Genomic DNA, 22,679 nt, shown 5'->3' on the forward strand with positions numbered 1-22,679 from the left:
AGTAATTTCCCCCACTGAAATAGAAAATGTGGTTAAACAAATGGAAGTGCTTCAAAAACTTGAGAAGTACAGTGTAAGAAATAGTAACATCTAGATTTTTTATAACATTTTTATTTTAAAATTTTAACCAAGGCACCACATGCAGTTCTGGTTATTGATGATGTTAGGGATTGAATCTGGGACCTCATGCATGCAAATCACTGGTGCTATCGTTTCATTATCTCCCAGCCTTTTTTCTCTACTAATCCCCCAATAAGATTTCCAAAGTCAAAAAATGAAGAGTAAATATTCTTATATCCTGGGATTTTGATCCAGAAAGGCCATTATGAAAAAAACTGTGAGAGCATTGAGTTAATCTCCTAGGATTGATAAAGAAGGCCAGAGAAAGAAAAACAGAATGGAAAGAGAAAAAGAAAGAAATCCAGGCAGGTGCCAGAGTTTTAGATATCTCCTAGAACTAAGCAAAATGTTTATACTAATTTGTATTTGTGTGGAACTTTTTTCCTCACACGTGGTCATAAACATTATTTCTTTTAACCTCACAATAATCTAGAAAGTAAATTTGACTAATAGTAATTTCCACAGATAAGGGAACTGAATAATTATTACAAGTTCTCTCAGGGACAGAAGAAACCAGATTTCCTTAGTTTTAGAATCTCTCTCTTCCCTTCCACAGTTTGCATATCAACCAATATATTAAAATCTGAAGCTGCTAAAATACATTTGATCCACTAAAATTGTATTTTCATTGAATTAAATTTAAAACATTGAATGGGATATTTTAGTATGTATGCAATTTGGATATTTATGCTACTAAAAACTAAGTACAATGAAGCTATTTTTATCTTTAGGGAGAACCTGGTGTGCCTGGATCTCGTGGATTTCCAGTTTTAACAAACAGTAAATTATTGAACCCTCTGATAAACCATGGAGTTAACTAGAAGTTGTTGATAAAAACACAATCTTAGTTAAAATTTATCAACAGAAAATAAATAACAAACAGATCCCATGTTAAACATTAACTTTGAATAAACATATAAAAAGGCACTTCTTTTTTTACTTAATTTTTTTATTTGTGACTAATAGTAGGTTAGAAGAGTATAAGAGTACTGGGTATATTCATCACAACCACTATCAGAATTCTCTATCCTCACCTTCCCACCTCCCAAAGATAATCACTATAGTTCTCACAAGTCTTAGAAGCAATTTGCCTGTGTATCAGTTCTATAGAGTCCACATATGAGTGAAACCATCTTCTAGTTGTCTTTCATTTCTTTATTTATTTCACTAAGCATAATCACCTCCGGTTCCATCCATTTTTGCCTCAAAGGACAGGGTATGATTTTCTTTATTGCAGAGTAACATTCCATGGAATATATATCTTTAGCCAGTCATCTGCTGATGGGCATTTAGGTTGCTTCTACTCTTTGGCTATTGTGAATGCAGTTATGAATATAGGGGTTCATATGTCCCTTTGAATTAATGTTTCAGTGTTCTTTGGATAAATGCCCAAGAGTAATATTTCTGGATCATAGATCATTCCATTTTTATTTATTTAAAGATTCTCCATATAGTCATCCAACGGGAGGTGTTGCACCAATTTGCAGTCCCACCAGCAGTGTAGCAGAGTTCCTTTTCTCCACAACCTTGTCAATACCTGTCATTTCCTGATTTGTTGACTGAAGCCATTCTTTCAGGTGTGAGACGGCATCTCAGTGTAGACACTTTTTTTATAAATAGTTGTGTCTTGCATAGGTAAATACCCTATAGATAATTAATAAATACAGTGGAATTATCTATTTAAGGATTTACCTAAGGATGATATTTATAATTCTAACAGCATTATCTTATTTTATTAGGGGTTGATAGGACCTGATGGATCTCCTGGTTCTGTTGGACCAAGAGGGCAGAAAGTAAGTTAGCTACTCATTAATTGTTGGCATGAATTCAATGCTGAGGTCGAATTTTATTGTACCGTTTGCATATCAACCAATATATTAAAATCTGAAGCTGCTAAAATACATTTGATCCACTAAAATTGTATTTTCATTGAATTAAATTTAAAACATTGAATGGGATATTTTAGTATGTATGCAATTTGGATATTTATGCTACTAAAAACTAAGTACAATGAAGCTATTTTTATCTTTAGGGAGAACCTGGTGTGCCTGGATCTCGTGGATTTCCAGTAAGTAAATGTAAAGGGGGAGAATTAAAAACTCCCATCTTTAGGTAAAACTCTGTTCCTGTGAACATTTTAGTGCACTTTTCTACATAATTTATGTCACAAAAAAGTGTATGCCTCATCTGATAGGGTCAACTTTCCAACTATGAAAAGAAAAAGAAGTTAAATTTGAATGTACAACACAAAATACAGATGTCTATCTGCTGATGATGCCTCCCAACAATATTCACTTTGTCTCTAATGATGAAAACATTTCTTATGTAACAACAGCAAATATAGGTATTCATTGCTTAGACTATGGGGTCACACCATATACTACAAGTAGGTCTTGCCTCTAATGAAATGTCAACCAGATATCTGTTTACTCCATCTATTCCAACTTTGTAGAATTGGGCAGGTTTATGTTATTTCTATGGATAAACACATTATGTTGTTTCTAGGTTAGTGGTTGCTTCCAATTTCCACATAGCTTTTTTATTCCTCTTTCATTCTTATTGTTAATCTTCATTGCCCCCTTTTTTCTTTTTTTTTTTTTAAATATTTATTTATTCCCTTTTGTTGCCCTTGTTGTTTTATTGTTGTAGTTATTATTGTTGTTGTCGTTGTTGGATAGGACAGAGAGAAATGGAGAGAGGAGGGGAAGATAGAGAGGAGGAGAGAAAGATAGACACCTGCAGACCTGCTTCACCGCCTGTGAAGCGACTCCCCTGCAGGTGGGGAGCTGGGGTTCGAACCCGGGATCCTTATGCCGGTCCTTGTGCTTTGCGCCACCTGCACTTAACCCCCTTTTTTCTACTTGTATTTTTCTCTTTGCCACATTTCAACATCTGTCAGCTTTTCTATTATAGTTGTATTTTCAGAAGTGAACAAGTTTCTGGCCTTTCTTCCATATTTTCCTGTTTAGAGCTCAATATCCTATAGATAGGCCTTCAAAAAAATTAGTGAAATTTACCACTTAAATCTCTGATAATAAATAGCTTACTAGTTGCTTTGTTATTTTCAAGCATAGCCTTTATTACACTAAGTGGCCAATGTATTGCAATGTTAATTAGGGATGAGCTTTCAAAAAATATATTGTAAAAATATCCCAATTACTAAATCATATCGCTCACATAAAATCCTTGATTGTTTTGACTGTGTAAAAATTAGAAGTAATTATTAGAGGGTATGCATTGATTCTACTGAAATATATATATATGAAAATCTGGAGAGGGGGTGAATGGTGGCATAAGTGGTAAAGGATACAAATTACCATGGTTGAGGATTAGGTTGGAACTCCTGTCCCCCAACGCAGGGGGAAAGCTTCGGGACTGATGAAGCAGTGTGGCAGATGCTTCTCTTTCCTTCTCCCCCTCTTTCCCTGTTTCTCCCTAACATAATAGAAAAGAAGAAAAAAGGGAGAAAGGAAAAGAAAATATAGAAAATCTGGAATGTGAAGCTAATATGAAAATCATATCACAGATAATCAAGCATCAGGTTATTCAAGGCCACATAGGAGAGAGAAGAGTAATGAGGATTAAGAAGGGGCAGGGGAGATAGAAAGCAAAGAGAGAATAAGTGGTTCTCAGCAGCTGATGTTCAACAAGCACATAATTAGAATTTATAAATACACACTAGATTTGGTGCTAGGATTTGAAGCTAGGAGGAAGACGGGTTCCACTTTTTAATTATATGCAGCTTGGTGTTGCTAAAAGACACCAAATAACAGAAAGCAAGACAAAATGGTTTATCTTTGCAATCAAATTTGATGTAGGAAATTAATACCTACTAGATTTGGCATTTGGAAATATATTTCTTACCCTTTATTTCTTTCTGTGATGAATATTTGGGTAAAATCCAAAAATCACATTATAAATTGAGAGCCTTAAAAATATGGACAAATGAAAAAAAAATCTTTAAAGGAGCAATGGCATAGCCTATCTCTTAAGCTGTCTGCATGGTTCTGTACCCTGGTTAGTGCCCTGGTACACCACTTGGGAGTGTTATTGCCTGTCTCTCTCTCTCTCTCTCTCTCTCTCTCAATCTAAAAACTCAGCTCAAGACAGTGAAGATCTGATGATGACAAAATACAAAAATCTGTAAAACTTCAAGTTGTGATATATTTGTTTGTGAGTGATGTCGATGTCATGTTCTCAGGATAAGCATGAATGACTTGTGTGTGTGTGTGCATGCGAGAGAGAGAGAGTGTGTGTGTGTGGTGTGTTGTGTGAATCTGTGGTGTTGCTCATGCACTTTTTATCTTTTCTGGGCTGTTTTTCCACATAGATGGAGTGTATGCACAGTGTATTGTCTTCTCACATGTGATGCTAGGGCTCTAACCTGGACTGTACATGGCAAGAAATTTTATCTGGTAAACTATCTCTCTGTTTCTACTTTGCTTTAAAAAATGTTTGGAAGGGCCCGGTTAAGTTAACAGAGTATCAGGCATGAGGACCAGGTTCAAGGCCCTGTTCCCACTGGCAGAAGAAAAGTTTCACAAGAGGTGAAGCAATGCTGCAGGTTTCTCTCTGTCTCCCTCTTGATCTCTCCCTTGCCCTTCATTTTTATCTGCCCTGTCAAATAAAAAAATAAAGTTTTAAGAAAATGAAAAGTTGTTTGGATGGTAGGGTGGTGATGCACCCAGTTGAGTACACATATTATCATGCTCGAGGACTCAGGTTTAAGCTCCTGGTCCTTATCTGTAAGGGGGTGGAGGGGGGTTTTAAAGTAGTGCTGCAGGTATCTCTCTTTCACACCACCTCAATCACCTACTCTCAGTTTCTTCCTGTCTTATCAAGTAAAAAAAAAAAAAAAAAAGATTGGCTATCAGGAGCGGTGGGTCATAGTGTTGATACTGAGCCCCCGCAATAAACCTGGTAGCGGGAGTTGGGCTGTAGCGCAGTGGGTTAAGCGCAGGTGGTGCAAAGCACAAGGACTGGAGTAAGGATCCCGGTTCAAGCCCCGGCTCCCCACCTGCAGGAGAGTCGCTTCACAGGCGGTGAAGCAGGTCTGCAGGTGTCTATCTTTCTCTCCCCCTCTGTCTTCCCCTCCTCTCTCCATTTCTCTCTGTCCTGTCCAACAACAACGATAAACAATAAAAAACAACAAGGGCAACAAAAGGGAATAAATAAATAAATAATAAAAAAAATAATAAATAAACCTGGTAGCAGTTAAAAAAATTGGAAAATTATTTTAATTACCTTAGACATCAAAATGAGTGATTGGAAAATTAAAACAAGCTTCTGCTTCTTTTTGAAGTAGAGTTGTGTTTGATTTTATTTATTCAATGCTGTCTTTAAAATGAGCATCATGTATTTATTTATTTGGAGAGTTTATTTTTGAATTGTCATACCTGTATTCATATCTATACTGAACATAAATCATAAACTATAATTTTGTTCATCTCTTAGGGCCGTGGTATTCCTGGGCCTCCTGTAAGTATCATCTCAATTTATTTTTTATGTAATCTATAGAAGGACCTCCTCTGACCCCAATCTCACTTTCCAATGAACACTTCTAGTGGTATTTAATGTCATACCTACATGATTCAGATAGCTATGATGACAGTACCTCTATTCTGTTAGACAAAATACTAATTTAAGAAAATTTTTGTCCTAATTAAGTAATTACAATTTGGTGAAATAAGTGTATTGTCTCACTGGAAACCCAAGTTAGCACAGATACATAATTCTTTTTTTTTTAAATAAATACTTTCTTAGTGATTTAAGATTGATTTCTAAGATTATAAGATAATAGGGGTATAATTCCACACCATTTCTATCACCAGAGTTCTGTGTCCCCATCCCCCTCATTGGAAACTGTAGTAGGTCTCCTATTCAGACACATAATTCTCAGTCATTTGTTTATCATATTTGGTATCTTTGTGATCGCTTATATAAACATCTATAAATCACTGAGTCTTTTTGTCTTGTTATTGCAGGGTCCTTCTGGGGCAGCAGGACTCCCTGGAGAGCTTGGCCATGTTGGACCAGTTGTGAGTCTAGATAAACATTTGACGGTTTAATAAAAGATGTGGTATGGAGAGCACATGCTATCACTATGTGTTTCCCATTATTAACTGAAAAAATGGTATCTGAATAGCATTTCAATTCATGCAGTTGGTGGGAACCAGGGATAATAATGCTTTTCATAGAGCCACCTAAATTCCAAACTCCAACTTTTCTTCTCAACTTCTAGAATTATCAATGAATTCAAGAAATGTCACCTCTACTTTATATAGTCTTTTATATTAGACTTTCTTTCTGGAATGAAAAGTTAATAGCTTGAAATTATTAACATGCATATTTATATAGAATCATTAACTTGATCCAATAGGTCTTAACTAGGTTGAGCTGTGTAGGAAAAATATGCTTGGTAAAAAAAAGGGGGGGTTGGAGTTAATATTTAATAGTATTTTTAAAATGTAGAGTCAATGATGTTATATGAAGATAAATAATTTTAAACTAATTGAGATAAGGAGCCATGTATTATATATTGCTCTTTGCTACATGCCCTTATTTATTTATTTATTTTTTAAAATCTTCATTTATTTATTGGATAGAGACAGCCAGAAATTGAGAGGGAAGGAGGCGGATAGGAAGGGAGAGAGACAGGGAGACATCACTGCTTCACCACTCATAAAGCTTTTCCCTGGGGCTCGAACCCAGGTCCTTGCACACTGTAACATGTGCGCTCAACCAGGTACACCACCACCTGGCCCCTCTACATGTCCTTCTATTCGGCAAAATTATCTATTCAACATGTAAATAGAATAGGAAATGACTGTAAAGTCCCACATATTGTAAGATTTTTTAAAAATTTCATATGGTAGAAAGAAACATAAACCAAGGGTAAATTAAGGATATTAAGACTAACTGGAACTCATTTCTATCTGAATGACTTATTTGACTTGAACTGTTTTTGATCTTTTTGTGCCATTTCTTAAGAGTGCAGTGACAGACCAAATGATAATCACTGCAGTGACTGACTTCATATTTCATAGCTTCATGCTGGATGCAAGTCTTTGCTGATTAGTTGAATGGCACTGGGAATGCTGGTCTTTTTGAGTATTCTATAAGTCGACTAGAAAAACTTGTCATGTTTCTAGTCTGTTTCCAGGGTGGATAAAGTGATCATTTTGTAAAGAATAATTATATTTGTTTTTAAACCTGTGCTTCTCCCTGTCTTTCCTTTGGTGACATTTTTCTTCTGGCTTTGTAGAGTTAATTGGATTATGGGGCACCCATTGATTTTGGCCTCAGATCTGTGCATGACTGAGCTCTTTAAGGGTTTCTAGCAACATAATTTTCATACTTCACCAGTTTTGTTGCTGTTTCACCTTGTGTATAACCATGTTATAATTTTCAAAATAAATTAGGGTGACCCTGGGAGAAGAGGACAACCTGGCCCTCCTGGCCCTCCAGGACCCAGCGTAAGTTTTTGGCAACTTGAATTTCATTGTATCTAAGAGTTGGAGTTGGGGCCAGGTGGTAGTGCACCTGGTTGAGCACACATGTTATAGTGAGCAAGGACCCAGGTTCGAGCCCCCGGTCCCCACCTGCAGGGGGAAGCTTCACAAGTGGTGAAGCAGGGCTGCAGGTGTCTTTCTGTCTCTCTCCCTCTCTATCACTCCCTTCCCTCTCAATTTCTGACTGTCTCTATACAACAAATAAATAAAGATTAAAAAAAAAAAGAAATAAAACTTAAAGAAAAAAAAAGAAAGAGCTGGAGTTAAAGAAGCCTAAATGCCAGACATGGAAGTACCTGTTAACTGAGTCATTGTTCTAAAATTTCAAAATGGCTACCTTCTTTTCCATCTACACTTAATTATGAGTCTTTTTAGACCAAACAAGTAGAGGATTAACATTAATTTAAAAGGTCATTACCACAGGAACAACTTACTCGTTATATTTGAAGTTCTTGGGGCTTGTGATTTCTTAAATGCTCAAAACTTCATATAAAAATAACATTTTAACTTGAACTAGTTTTTTTTTAACAAAGGATTTGCACAGTAATACATTTAAGAAACAATAATTTAAGTAGGAGATTATCCACACTATAAATTTATGGTTTGGATTTTCCCACATTTTCTATTCTGTTTCTTATTTAATATCTCTAATCTTCTGAAAGAAATTATCTATAGCTTCCTAGACTTCTTCAAATAGAATATGCCTATGAGTCAATTTTTTAGACTATTAGTATAGTATATGCTATTGATTTTTAAAAATATTTTCTCAAATATTTATTTTATCAAATAAAATTCTATTATTAGTAGGTTTTATTTTAATTATATTCATAACATTAAAATTTTCTTTCCTTTAGGGAACAATTGGCTTTCATGATGGAGATCCATTGGTAAGATGTTTTCTTTTAAACAGGATTAAGTCAAAGACCATAATCTTTAAATGAATTTTTATTAAAATGAGCTTACTGAAATATATACTGTATTTCTGTGTTTTACTTAGTAAAGCAATCATTAGCAGTTGGGACTGATGGCTTGTATAAACACAGACATTCACTGTTTTTCATTATAGAAGGCTCTTTGTTTTTCTGTCATCATTTAACTTTTCATAAGGCACATTTTTCAAAGGAGTACTTTATTTTAGGAGAAAAATGTTAAATAACTCCCTCTGAGATTTATTTCAGTTATAGATGGTGTTGGTAAATGTAATTCTGGCCCATTTGATGAAGGGATATGAACTTTAGGATAGAGCTATTTCATGACAGTACAGATGGGAAGTTGATTGATTTGTGATACAATCAATTGTCTTTCATCAGTAATTTAGATCTGAAAGAGGCATAGCAAGCAAGATTAACATTTATTAAAGCTGTAATGTGGATACATGGAGAAATATTCATTTCATAATTACTACTTAAAATTTCCAAGTTTGAGGTGAAATTTAAAAAAATAATAGAAAAGGGCATTCAGTGATATTTAGTGAATATAACTACATTAGGGTTTCACAGCTGGGATTCCTAAAAATCATCACTTTGTCACAAAGTAAATGCTTTATTCATTTATTCATTCTCTGTTTCTCTTTTCCTCTCTCTGGCAGTGTCCTAATTCCTGCCCACCAGGTCGCTCAGGATATCCAGGCATACCAGGCATGAGGGTGAGTCATTTCAGAATTTTATTTTCAAGTATTTTATCCATAGGAAAAATGGAACCCTTATCTACTGAATTTCCTGGTATAGCAACTCCACTTTATGGATTCGACAAGTTTGTGTAATCTTATTCTGTGACATAGTTTGTAGTCCTCTTTAATACTAGAAATTAATTTGGCAGGCATTACTAAATACTAAGGCACAGGGTTTAGCTATACAGTACTTAAAGGTTAAGCTGTGTGTAATTGTATAAAGTCTTCTTCCAGGAAGAAGATGGGTGAAGAGGGTCCCTGAGTAGTCTCTAGAGAGCAGACACTAGCTAAATGAGCGGGGCCATGGCAGTCACCTCCCAAAATAAATATATCTATACTGAAGAAAACTTAATGCTCTTAGCCCGACTGAGGGGTAAAACTGGAGAAGGAGAGGTCTTGGATTCAGTGAGCAAGTTTTAATGAATCATGTTGCCAAACCAGATAATGGAGTGTTTGTCACTCTAGAATTTTTTTTTTTCTGAGCCTATATCTTTTTTTTTTTTTATTCCTTTATTGGGCAATTAATTTTTTTTTTTACTTATTCCCATTTGTTGCCCTTTTATTATTGTTGTAGTCATTATTGTTATTGATGTCATCGTTGTTGGATAGGACAGAGAGAAATGGAGAGAGGAGAGGAAGACAGAGAGGGGGAAAGAAAGATAGATACCTGCAGAACTGCTTCACCACTTGGTGAAATGACTCCCCTGCAGGAGGAGAGCCGGGGAGCTCGAACCCAGATCCTTACGCCAGTCCTTGGGCTTTGTGCTACCTGAGCTTAACCTGCTGCACTACTGCCCGACTTCCCCAATTTTTTTTTATTAACTAAATCTCAAATTTATCATATATAGTCATCTGATACAATACAAATGGTTTTTGACAATGGTTGAAGGCAGTAATTTTGCTTGCTACATAATTTTTTTTTAATTTAAGAAAGTATTAATTAAAAAAACCATAGGGTAGGAGGGGTACAATTCCACACAATTCCCACCACCCATTCTCCATATCCCACCCCCTCCCCTGATAGCTTTCCCATTCTCTATCCCTCTGGGAGCATGGACCCAGGGTCATTGTGGGTTGCAGAAGGTAGAAGGTCTGGCTTCTGTAATTGCTTCCCCACTGAACATGGGCGTTGACTGGTCGGTACATACTCCCAGTCTGCCTCTCTCTTTCCCTAGTAGGGTGGGTCTCTGGGGAAGTAGAGCTCCAGGACACATTGGTGGGTCTTCAGTCCAGGGAAGCCAGGCCGGCATCCTGATGACATCTGGAACCTGGTGACTGAAAAGAGAGTTAATATACGAAGTCAAACAAGTTGTTGAGCAATTATGGACCCAAAGCTTGGAATAGTGGAGAGTAAGTGTTAGGGGGATACTCACTGGAAACTCTAGTGTACTTCTGCTTTCAGGTATATATTTTGCAGTAGTTTACGGATATGTGTGAACATATGCTCTCTCTCACAGAAACTGGTGTATATCTAGGTTTGGGGACTTTGTTAGAAAGTGAACCACCTGAGATGGAATTAGAGTATACTATGAAAGGAAAGGTCTCACCCGAATAATGAAGCTGAAGGGTTGTCATTCCATACGTGAAGTCTCTGGACACAGTCTGAGCTGAAGCATGTTGAGGTGGCAATCGTTGTATTGGTTAGGTTGTGATCAGCAGATGCAATATTATTTGATATGGCTACATAATTTTTTTATAAAGTTTTTATTTTTCAAATTGTTCAATAGGTGGAACTTGTTCATACATCATCACTAGCAGCTGGGGCATCTCCACCCTTGGTGTTTCTGGTGTAAATTACTTGAGCTTTGTATTTTGACATCAGCTTAATAAGCCCTTTACTGAGGAGTTCCTGAAGGGAAGTCCTGGCCAGGGAACCATGCATCTAAGTCTCTCAGAGACAACAGCTGGAGTTCTAAGCTTATAGTAGAAACTTCTTTACAGAAGTTATGTTGCTTTACAGAAGTTATGTTGCTTTGTCAAACAAGACCAGGTTATTAAGCTTGTTCCTAACTTTGCCTTTGGACTACCTCTTTTTGGCCTTTCCCCTGTACTTTGTTCACTGGAACTTTGTCCTTTTTGGCCAATTTTCTGGCATCTTTTTTCTTCTTGTCCTTGAGTAGCATTGTGAAGCTTGGAGAGCAGCAATATCCCACCACATAACTTTTTTCTTAATAGCACATTGGCTCAAATTTAGGGTAGCAAAGATTATTTCATGAACTTTGTGGCCATTTTCTGTGCCTCCTGACCAGTTTTTTCTTGGCCAAAATGCATAAAATAATTCATTTATTTTTACATTTCTTAGGGTCATAAAGGAGCTAAAGGAGAAATTGGTGAGCCTGGAAGACAAGGTCACAAGGTAAGGAAAATGAATATTCAGTGGCTAAATTGTGATCATTTTCATTATAAGAAATAATAATGACATTTAATTCTTTTTAATGATGCTTAGCAAGTTTTCAGTACATACATCAGTGTTTTGACTAAGCTAACTAGCATTGCTTAGAAAAAGACACCATATATTTTTATTTTTTTATGTTACTAATTTTGCTTTCCTTTAAAATGAATCACACCCAGAACTTTTCCTTGATGCTTTTGATAGTTGAACACTAATCAGCTAGTTTTTCCACTTCACTGAACAAAATTTTATGACAAATGTAAAATTTTATGACATGTATTGCTGAGACTATCAAACAAGGAACATAGTAATTGGCTTATTGATTCTCATCAACGTTTTGAAATAACTTAATTAGTTTGTTTCTGCCCTCATTTCACTGTGACTGCAATTTGAATAATCTGGAATTTAGCAATATGCAATCCTGAGGACAGAAATGTGGAATGCATAGTACAAGTTACCTTGGAGACGGCAGAAAAACCAAGGCTAAAATTTAAAACAAGGTGACCTATAGCCTTTTTTTCATCCTTATTGTAAATGATCATTAAATGCCCAAGAATTTGACTTCCTATATAATAGTCACCCCCCCCCCAGTTAATTTTATAATATTTTGCCAAGTCAAACTACTGTTACTATTATAGGTCATCTAGACATTTTACCATATCCTTTTCCATCTTTATTGGTTGGTGGCAGAATATTAGTCTTTTTCTTTAGCATTCAACAACTAGAAAGACAATGTGTTAATATCTTTAGGATACTAATATCCCTGCCCTCTTTAAGTGGAAGTCTGTTGAACAACCTCAGATAGCTAGAATAAATTTTTTTTTGTTACTAAAGTGTGAACATTTTATTTATTTATTTTTTAAACAGTTTTTTAAATTTATTATTATCTTTATTTATTGGATAGAGACAGCCAGAAATCAAGAGGGAGGGGAGTGATAGAGGGAGAGAGACAGAGAGATACCTGCAGCCCTGCTTCACCACTGGTAAAGCTTTCCCCCTGCAGGTGGGGACTGGGGGCTCGAACGTAGAATTCATGATTCTTGTACCCGTATTACACAGGTGTATGAGAATACTAAGTTACTGGAGCTCCAGTGGCACAATTGGTTAGTGTGCAGTACTTATACAGAATATTAAGTTACATAAAAAGATGCTCATGAGTAGCAAATTAATTAATTTATATCTTACTTGCCATCCATTTGTTCTTGTTTTTAGAGAATGCTTTTCTTTGGGAAACATCCACTTTCTAGTCTCATTAGGAGTTGGACTTGTCAGTGTTTCACTCAGATATTCCCACAGAAATAGTATTTTTTTAATAATTAAAAATTTTTATTATCCTTATTTATTTATTGGATAGAGGCAGTCAGAAATCTAGAGGGAAGGGAGTGATATAGAGAGGGAGAGAGACAGAGAGACACCTGCAGCCCTGCTTCACCACTCATGAAGCTTTCCCCCTGCAGGTGGGGAATGGGGAACGGGGGCTTGAACACGGGTCCTTGCGCACTGTAAAATGTACACTCAACTGGTTCTGTCACCACCCGGCCCTTTTAAATAATTTTATTGGGGTGGTTAATGGTTTGCAGTACAGTTGTTGACACATGAGTACAAATTCTTGTCTTCCCAAAAGCAAAAGAGGAGAGTTCTCTTGGCTGCTACTAGGGGTCAAACTCAGGGCCTCAGACATGCAAAGTGGGTGCTCTACTGCTTGAGGGACCTCTCCACTCCTGAAAATAGTATTTTTCTGTGAGTGATATCAAAGATAATAGGCCATTGGAAATGACTGACAAATTAAAATAGTATATAGTATAGAAATTCTCAGAAAATTTAAAAGTAAAGTCATGATGACTAGGTTGTAGCTTATGGAGAAATACATAGTAAATACATACATACATTTTCCTAAAGACACTCTCTCTTACAATACACATAACTGGAATGTGAAGCCATACACATCTCACCTCTCTCTCTTTCTTTCTTTCTTACTCTTTCTTATCTCTCTTTACAAGTATTGAAAAGATAAAGTCCAAGAAATTACTGATCTTTATAACAAATGATGGACTTTGTGTGACTTTCTTAGTCTACTTCTGTGTATTATCTGAGTGTTGAACAATTAATATGGATGATTTGCATAACACAATTAAAAAGTATATGAGAACAATTTTGAGGCACCCAAATGAATTTAGAGCCCACTGAGTTGTCTGAACCTATTCCTATTCTTATTTGCTGAAATGAGTTGATTTGCTTATCTCTGTTTTTTCAGGGTGAAGAAGGTGACCAAGGAGAACTGGGAGAAGTTGGAGCTCAAGGACCTCCAGTAAAGTATTTTTAAAAACTTTAAGTAGGATATTAAAATATTCCCTTTTCATGATTTCTGGAATATTTTCTAATTAACATTTGTATTAACAATCCTATATTGACATGATAACTTCTATTTTCTACTAGTCCAGAATTGAGAGACTGTCAGTCTTTCAAAACAATAAAGTATTCCCATTTTACATGAAAAAAAATATTTTTTTGTAAATGAAAAACTCTATCAATAATTGTTTTTATTAATTTATTAGATTTCAGGACCAAGCAGTATAATAACATCTGAAAGCACAACAGCATGATATATTTTAGGTTCTAAAAATTTTGTGTGCCCTGAATACAAATGAATGACACAGATATATCATCCAGTGGATTAGTGTAGCTTTTGCAAACACATTTTCATTAAGTTAGAACATTCTTAATTGCTCATAATCTTGCTTTTTAATTAAAAAATTGATTTCTTGGGCTATGACATATTGTTGCAACAGTGAAATAATTTGCTACATTACATACTTCAGTTTAAATTGTTTCACCAGGATTTATAAACATTTCTATCATGTGAAAGTAAATTTGTTATACATTTTTACAATGAACATTAGCAATTACATAAATAACATTTTCAAAATATTCATTGAATATTGCAGCTAGCCAAGATAAAAGACCATTTTGAATCTTATTTCCAGAATTGACATTTTTAGAAAAGACTTAAGGCCTCCCTTTTTTAATTGCCACACTCTTCCTTGCCAAACTCATTTTTCATAAAGGGCTTAAAGGGAGTTGTACTGATGGACGTTTACCCAAAATTTAAAGGAAGTTAAGTTAGAGGAAGCAAGTCAGAGAATCTGTCTCATTTTATTTTTGTTTCTCCATCTGAATAAAATACGACTCATAGGCAAAGCCCTAATCCCACCAAACTGGAAAGAGAGAGAGGGAGAGAGAGAGAGATATCACATGTATTATTATAATCTTCTTATGCTTGTGCTATTAACTTTTTTAAATCATTAATTGTTTCAATTCTAGATTTGTGTAATTATTCAGATCTTTTGAAAAGAGCTTTGGCATTAGAAGAATTCTTGAACTTTTCTTTCTAAACTTAAAACATTTGTCTATATAATGTCACTATTTCTTAGTGTTAGATTTGATTATGATAACATCCTTTTTTCTGGGTCATCCTTTTGTTATGAGAATAAAGAACTTGTGCTTCAAGTAAAATAATTCAATTTTCTTTTTCCATTTTTAGGGAGCTCAAGGATTGAGAGGCATCACTGGCATAGTTGGGGACAAGGGTGAAAAAGTAAGAGGATAATGGTGATAGTTATAGAATATTCAAATGTATTAATAATCTTTTGCCATTTAAAAAGATCTTATCACTATTTCTCTGGGAAAGACTATACTACTGAAGTGATTTTACAAATTAGAACTTAGCAGAATTTTATTCTCTTCGAAATGTGCTGTTTATTTTGTTAATGGACACAGGAACCACACTGTCAGTATTATTTATTTTGCCAGTACTTTGAGATTCTAGCTTATATTCTGAATTCACATTTATTTAATTGAAGCAAATGTTAATGCAAAAGTTAAAAAATTAAGACATATCTCCAGTTTTTGTTTTTATTTTTTAATTTTTTAAACTTTATTTATTATTGGATAGAGATAGAGAGAAATTGAGGGGGAGGGGAGATAGAGATGGAGAGAGACAGAGAGACACCTGCAGCCCTGCTTCACCACTCATGAAGCTTTCCCCCCGCAGGTGGGGACCAGGGGCTTGAACCTGGGTCTTTGCTCACTATAGTGTGTGTGCTTAATCAGGTTCACCACTGCCTGCCCTCCCCTCACCGTTTTTATTTTTATCTTAAGCATTACTTTGCATTTTTGTGTGTGTGTGCCTTGCACATGTTAGGTTTTCATTTTTCTTATAAACATAATTGAACTGAGCAGTGTACATGATACCTTTATTTTACACTTTACATAAGATAAATTAACTTGAGGAAATATAAGCAATCAATACTAATACATTATACAAAATATACATTTATTTATTTATAGTTATTGGTAGTTTACATAGATGATATTCACACAGTGCCTGGAAACCAGGAAAAAAAATAGGAGAAAACAGAAAAAGAGAAGTGAATGAGGGCAGGGAACTCTCCCTTCCTCTTCTTGCAAACTCTTGGCAAGTCAGTTCCTGACCTTAGCTCTCACTGAGATAAGTATTTGTGGTCAGAATTCATCAACTACTCTTTAGCAGGATTTTAGAGACCAGATTCTCCTAGCACTTTCATATGACTCTGAAATTAAAGAGATATTTGAGGAGAAATGAGGTCTAAGCCAAAAACAATGAGGACTTCATAGTTAATGCATTTCGAGGGAGTTGGGCAGTAGTGCAGAGGGTTAAGTGCACGTGGTGCAAAGCACAATGACAGGTATGAATCTGGTTCCAGCCTCCCCCCCTTTCCCACCTACAGGCAGTCACTTCACAGGTGGTGAAGCAGGTCTATAGGTATCTTTATCTCCCCCCTCTGTCTTCCTCTTCTCTCTCCATTTCTCTCTGTCCTATCTAACAACAGTGACATCAGTAACAATAATGACTATAACAACAATGAAAAACAACAAGAGCAACAAAAGAGAAAATAAATAAATATTTAAAAAATTTTTTAAATAATGTATTTCGAAACGTTTTTCTTGATTTTTTTTGTATGTGTACATGGTAGGGGGTATTCAGCTTCTTTATCAGATTTTAAGAAAATGTTTACCATTTCTTAGAAATCATGTTAGGAAAGCCAGTTTGCAGGCTCCTTAAAATTAAAACAAAAAGTCTTCCCTATTACCATTTTTGACCCTTTCCTCATCCTCCTTAGAGCTGTGACTACTTTGCATCATTTCTCACAAAAGCACAGAACCTTTTAAATTAAAGAAGAATTAAACAAAAAAATGTGCATTTTTGAATGATTAGTAAATCAGATATAATCTTTTAAAAAAGATAAGTAGTTTTGTTAATTGAAGGAATTATTTCCTGATTTCCCCCCCAGCTTTATTATTTTTAGCCTTTTCATTTGTCTTTTATAGGTATTTTTGTTCTGCTTTTCTCCAGAATATTTTTCTAAAAATTAAAAAAACAGAGTTTTTCATATTTCTGTGTCCCTGTCACTTTAAGTAGAAGTCTCCACGTTTTCTGTTATTAAATAATGAATTCTATTTGTCTCGAACTTGCTGATAACTAAGGTTTTTGCTTTTTCTAGGTTTAAGTAATGTCCCCAAATATGTGACCCCTCATTTTGAAATCAATTACTGTTCTTGATATGTTCTTTATTTGAGGTATTTTTCTACTTGGTATTTTTCAAAGATTCTCATTTCCTCTGATCTCTGTCAAATTGCTTTCAATAGAAAAAAAGAAAAGAAAAGAAGAGAAAAAAGCTTGTGAACTCAGACCCATGGAGTGGTTACCTAGTAACAGCAGTTTGGGTCTGAGCCCATGCTGAACAGCAATAAGCAATAAGGGATAGACAGAGTATATCAAAGCCATTTCTATAATGCAAAGGCTGGCCCTCCTCTTATAATGCAAGGTGAATGATGAATGCAAGGTCTTTTTTTCTTGTCTTCCAAGCCACTTCCTCCCTGGTAAATGCTTTTTGCAACGTTCTACTTTTTAGAAATGAAAGAATTGCAAGGTTCTGCTCCTCTGCTTCAGTTGGGTTCTTTCTTTGATTCTGCCTATGTCTGAATTTCTCATGAAAGGTTTTATAATTTTTAATTCCTATTACATATGCTTTCCACCTTCCTGGCTTTCTTGGCCTTAAGTGTATCATATATACATATATCATATATATATTTTGTACCTTTTTCTCATTTATTATTCTTCCACCTCTACCCTGCTCATTAGGAAACAGTCTAGTCATGCATGTTCTTCTGTCTTCTCATTCACGTAGTAGATTGGAAAAAGATTAAAGATAGGCATATTTTTTGTTGTTGTTATATAGTATATATAGAGTATACTAAGTAAACCACCATATTTTAAAAAAAAAATTTTATTTATTTTCCCTTTTGTTGCCCTTGTTTTTTATTGTTGCTGTAGTTATTATTGTTGTTGTTATTGATCTTGTCCTTGTTAGATAGGACAGAGAAATGGAGAGAGGAGGGGAAGACAGAGAGGGGGAGAGAAAGATAGACACCTGCAGACCTGCTTCACCATCTGTGAAACGACTCCCCTGCAGGTGGGGATCAGGGGGCTCCAACAGGGATCCTTACCTGGGTCCATGTGCACTTAACCCACTGCACTACCACCCAACTCCCACATATTTTTATTTTTAAAAACATATTTTGATTCTTAAAATGAGGTTGAAGAAGTTGTTTTTATGGTACATATTAAGCCAGAGATAATGTCAAGATAATTAGACTTTTAGAGTTCTGTAGTTCTTACATGACCATCACTTTACATGACTCAGTTTTTGAGAAAATAGATTTTTCTACTTTATACAAAATTAACCTAACAATCATTCAGGATGGAGAGTATGCTCAAATACTTAATACAACTCTCATGTCTGGGCTTCTGATTCTAAATTTTGGTGGAGTCTCATATATTCACCTACAACTGTGACAACTGCAGACCTCACAGTTGTTTTGATGGCACCTTATTTTCACCATGAATGAATTCACCTGGATATTCTGAGAGCTATTCAGGCTGTCTTTCAAATCTTTTCTAATAGGCATGTCACATTCTCTAATAGGTACCAGTACTTTCTGTTTATGTAAGCAATTAAGAATGGATGTAGTGTTAACTCAAAATACCCAGAATAGGATTAAGTATTTCTAGTGGGATAAGAAAAAGTGAGCTTTGGGTGCTGGGTCGTGGCATATCTGGTTGAATGCACATGTTACAATGCATAATAACCTGGGTTCAAGCCCCCAGTGCCCACCTACAGGGGCATAGCTTTGCGAGTGGTGAAGCAGTGCTGCAGGTGTCTCTCTGTCTCTCTCCCTATTTATCCCCCTTCCCTCTCAATTTCTGGCTGTCTCTATCCAGTAAATAAATAAAAATAGTAAAAAAATAGAAAAAAAGGTGAGCTTTTATATCTGAGATGTCTGATTAAACACTACTCAAATCTCACTGATGGTGAGGCATGTTGTAAACACAAAACCTGTTATATGGATACTAAAGTTATTTAGAGAGACTGACAACACATGTAACACACATGACATCTCAATTCAATTTTGTGTTCTGTTTTCTTGCAGGGTGCTCGCGGCTTAGATGGAGAGCCTGGACCTCGAGGTCTTCCTGGTGCACCTGTGAGTAGTTTTTCTTTCTCATGGCCCACTGATAGAGTTTTAAAGATATATATATATATATGTATATATATATATATTTAAGTAGTCTGTGTGTACAAGTGTCATTCACATATGCATAATAAAAGTGGGAAGATAGTTTTTTAATATTTATTTTAAGAAATATTAATTATGACAACTTCACTTTCATAAGTAAGAGAAATGTTCTTCTGATTTAATATGGCTTCTTCTAATAGGTGAAGTCAAACTGAAGTTTTTATTTATACAGTGATTTTCTTATATTTTGTTTTTCAGTATGTTTAGAGTCCAAGTATCTGTCTTATTTCAAGTTATTGGGTAGTTTTACTCATTTTTAAAAATGATTTTTGACTTTATTATTCCATATTTGAATGTCACATATACATGCATCAGGATTGCAGGCTATCTTAAACCTTTTGTGAAAGCAAATGAAAATCATTAACACTCAGCAATACCACATAAATTGGAGAAAGGTATAAGTAAAATAAAATTCTAATTATCATGGCCCTGTGGTTCAGTGGAAAAGGCAGATTATATCAACACTATCTGGATAATTTTGACAGAATCCAGTACTTGCTATTGTTGAAAAGGGAATTAAATAATGACTAAAAATTGGCAACTATTCCAAACCTTAGCTACCAGTACAGTAAATGAAGTTAGCTGATATGTATGCATAGTTGCCAGTGATGTTTACCTGCAATAAGAGCTGTAATTTGATTATATGTGTACACTCAGAGAATATAGAAGCACTATGCATTTCAAATGAAATATTCTCAAATACCCCTTTGGAAACATCAATATTTAAGACAGTACTATCTTCTAAAATTTTATTCATTTATCTCTATAAGAGAGAGCAAGATAGAGAGCAAGACCAGAGCACTATGCAGCGCTGACATTTGGTCTTGCCAGGGATTAAAACCAGACCTCAGGCATGCAAGTTCTGTGCTCTGATGAACTTACTTGGAAGAACAGTTTATAAAAATTATTTCTTGAGCTAAACCAAAGTTGTTGGGAGGAGAAGCAGATTAGGTAATGTGAATAGTTTTGCAGCTATAAGAGTTTGTCACAGTTAACTTTTGCATATATTGAAATGATATGATTCTGTTTTCATACAGGGTGATCAAGGACGGCGAGGACCTCCAGGAGAAGCAGGTCCCAAGGGAGATAGAGTGAGTTTATGTTGGTCTTCCCCACCTCATAGTTGGTAAAGGGCATCACTGGGTGTGATGACAAAATAACTTTGATAGTGGGTGTGATGGGTCACCTCCGTATATGTATGAAATGTAATCCTAAAACTCATAATAACATAAACCCATATTAAATCAATAAAGAGGGGGAAAATAAACCAAATTGGGCTTAATTAGTACAAGTATACTTACTTTGTTTTAGCCGAAGCATCGGGACAATTAAACTGTCTCGTTTTATCTTTTTCCTCTGCCCTGTAGGGGACTCAAGGTTCTAGAGGAATTCCTGGTCTCCCTGGGTCCAAAGGAGACACGGTATGTTTCGAGTTTTGGTATCAAACATATTTTTCAAAGTGATTAGCTTGTAGTAAGACTTTAGAAAATAGTGAAGAGACAGTTTTAAGAGACAGTGTGTTTCTTTCTGTCCTAAGGGTTTGCCAGGCGTGGATGGCCGTGACGGAATACCTGGAATGCCTGGAACAAAGGTAGCTGTGTGATATAGGCCAAGTGTGAATGAGACCTTCTTTGCCCTGGCCAACAACCTTGCTATTACCACATCATAGGGAGATTTATTTAACTGATTTTTTTGGCTTTTTCCTCTTTTTAATTTTTAAATTTGAAGTGCTTTTTGGAACACTATGTTTATTTGATTCATTCCAGCAATTCAGTAAAACTGACACATTGATCAAAGTAGATTGAAAGAAACTGTATTTGGGTTGTATTTATGGCCTAACTCCTGTCCCAACCCTGCCCTGAATTAGGTCAGGCCACTTTCTAGAAGTGCATGTAAGGCCAGTAGAGATAATCCTTTTACTTAGAATGCTTCTGTCCTCCCCTAGTACCCCCTTCCTTCCCCCCTTTTTTTTTCTGGATCTGTAGTGAGTCATAAAGTTTCAGTGATGCAATAAAATTTTTTTTTCAGGGTGAACCAGGGAAACCCGGGCCTCCTGGTGACATAGGATTACAAGGATTACCTGTAAGTATTTAACTCTTTAAATATCTGTTGACTTATGAATTTAGGGAAGGAACGTGTTAGACAATTTGTTAAGTTCTAGAAAATATATGTTCATTTTACAATTTCAGATTTGCATTTAGATTTTACACTTTTTATTCAAATAAGAAATCATCTAATAGTTATATCAGACATTTTTGCATACCTCTTCCCTTTTTAGTTTAATCTTCTAAATCTTATTCTACTAACTCTGAGCTGTGGACTAAGGTCATTTATTTTCTCTTACCTTTAGCCTGTTATAGAGTTCTTATATGGAAGGTTAAATCATAAAAAGGTTGAGGTTATACTATGGGAACAATCAGAGATCTAAAATATCTTTTTGTTGTTGTTGTTATGAGCTACTAGAAGCATTCAAATTATTATTTTTTTCTACATTAAGGTTCATGTAGATTGCCCAATATGTATTCATGTTTTTTTTTGTAGGCAAATGTTTCAAGTTAATAATGAATTCTTGATAATACTGAGGAGTGACTACGTTTTATTATATCTAAAACTCTTAAATGATGGGGGCCAGGTGGTAGCTCAGAGGGTTAAGTGCATGTGGCACAAAGCTCAAGGACCAGAATAAGGATCCTGGTTTGAGCCCCTGGCAGGGGGGACAGCTTCACAAGCAGTGAAGCAGGTCTGCAGGTGTCTATCTTTCTCTTCTCTTCTCTGTCTTCCCCTCCTCTATCCATTTCTCGCTGTCCTATCCAACAACAATGATAAAACAACAACAACAACAACAAAAAGGCAACAAAAAGGGGGAGGAAAAAAAAGCCTCCAGGAGCAGTGGATTCATGGTGCATGCACCAAGCCCCACTGATAACCCTGGAAGCAAAAAAAATCATTTGTCAGAGTTGGGTGGTGGCCACCTGGTTGAACTCACATGTTACAATGTTTAAGGACCTGGATTAGAGTCCCTGGTCCCCACCTGCAGGGGGTGGGGAGGAAGCTTTGTGAGTGGTAAAGCAGTGCTGCAGGTATGAAAAAAATAAATAGAAAAAAACTTTTAAATGAATTAATTGGCAGTATTAGGTCTCCAAATGCTAGTTACACTCAACATTGTTTCGTTCTGTTTTTCTAATTAAACTAGCATTTTAAATACTTTTTATTTTGTTCTTATGTACATACCCTCATACACACAAAATATCATGTTGACCTGAAATAAGCACCAGATTCTTATTTGGAACATTATCTTTAAAAAATAACC

General features: G+C 35.5%; 1 protein-coding gene across 2 annotated transcripts in view; it reads left to right on the forward strand.

The window, feature by feature from the left end:
• COL9A1 (collagen type IX alpha 1 chain) overlaps nt 1-22,679 on the forward strand; it is a 103,188-nt gene that overhangs the window by 33,324 nt on the left and 47,185 nt on the right. For both annotated transcript variants that reach the window (XM_007529032.3, XM_060189989.1), the window contains 15 exons: nt 1,860-1,913; nt 2,153-2,188; nt 5,575-5,598; nt 6,105-6,158; nt 7,542-7,595; nt 8,486-8,518; nt 9,220-9,276; nt 11,603-11,656; nt 13,947-14,000; nt 15,234-15,287; nt 19,223-19,276; nt 20,407-20,460; nt 20,737-20,790; nt 20,907-20,960; nt 21,398-21,451. In XM_007529032.3, coding sequence (XP_007529094.1) covers nt 1,860-1,913; nt 2,153-2,188; nt 5,575-5,598; nt 6,105-6,158; nt 7,542-7,595; nt 8,486-8,518; nt 9,220-9,276; nt 11,603-11,656; nt 13,947-14,000; nt 15,234-15,287; nt 19,223-19,276; nt 20,407-20,460; nt 20,737-20,790; nt 20,907-20,960; nt 21,398-21,451 — 744 coding nt within the window. The remainder of the gene's footprint in view (nt 1-1,859; nt 1,914-2,152; nt 2,189-5,574; nt 5,599-6,104; nt 6,159-7,541; nt 7,596-8,485; nt 8,519-9,219; nt 9,277-11,602; nt 11,657-13,946; nt 14,001-15,233; nt 15,288-19,222; nt 19,277-20,406; nt 20,461-20,736; nt 20,791-20,906; nt 20,961-21,397; nt 21,452-22,679) is intronic.

Source organism: Erinaceus europaeus, chromosome 4 (assembly GCF_950295315.1).
Source record: "Erinaceus europaeus chromosome 4, mEriEur2.1, whole genome shotgun sequence".
In the NCBI taxonomy this organism is placed as follows: domain Eukaryota; kingdom Metazoa; phylum Chordata; class Mammalia; order Eulipotyphla; family Erinaceidae; genus Erinaceus; species Erinaceus europaeus.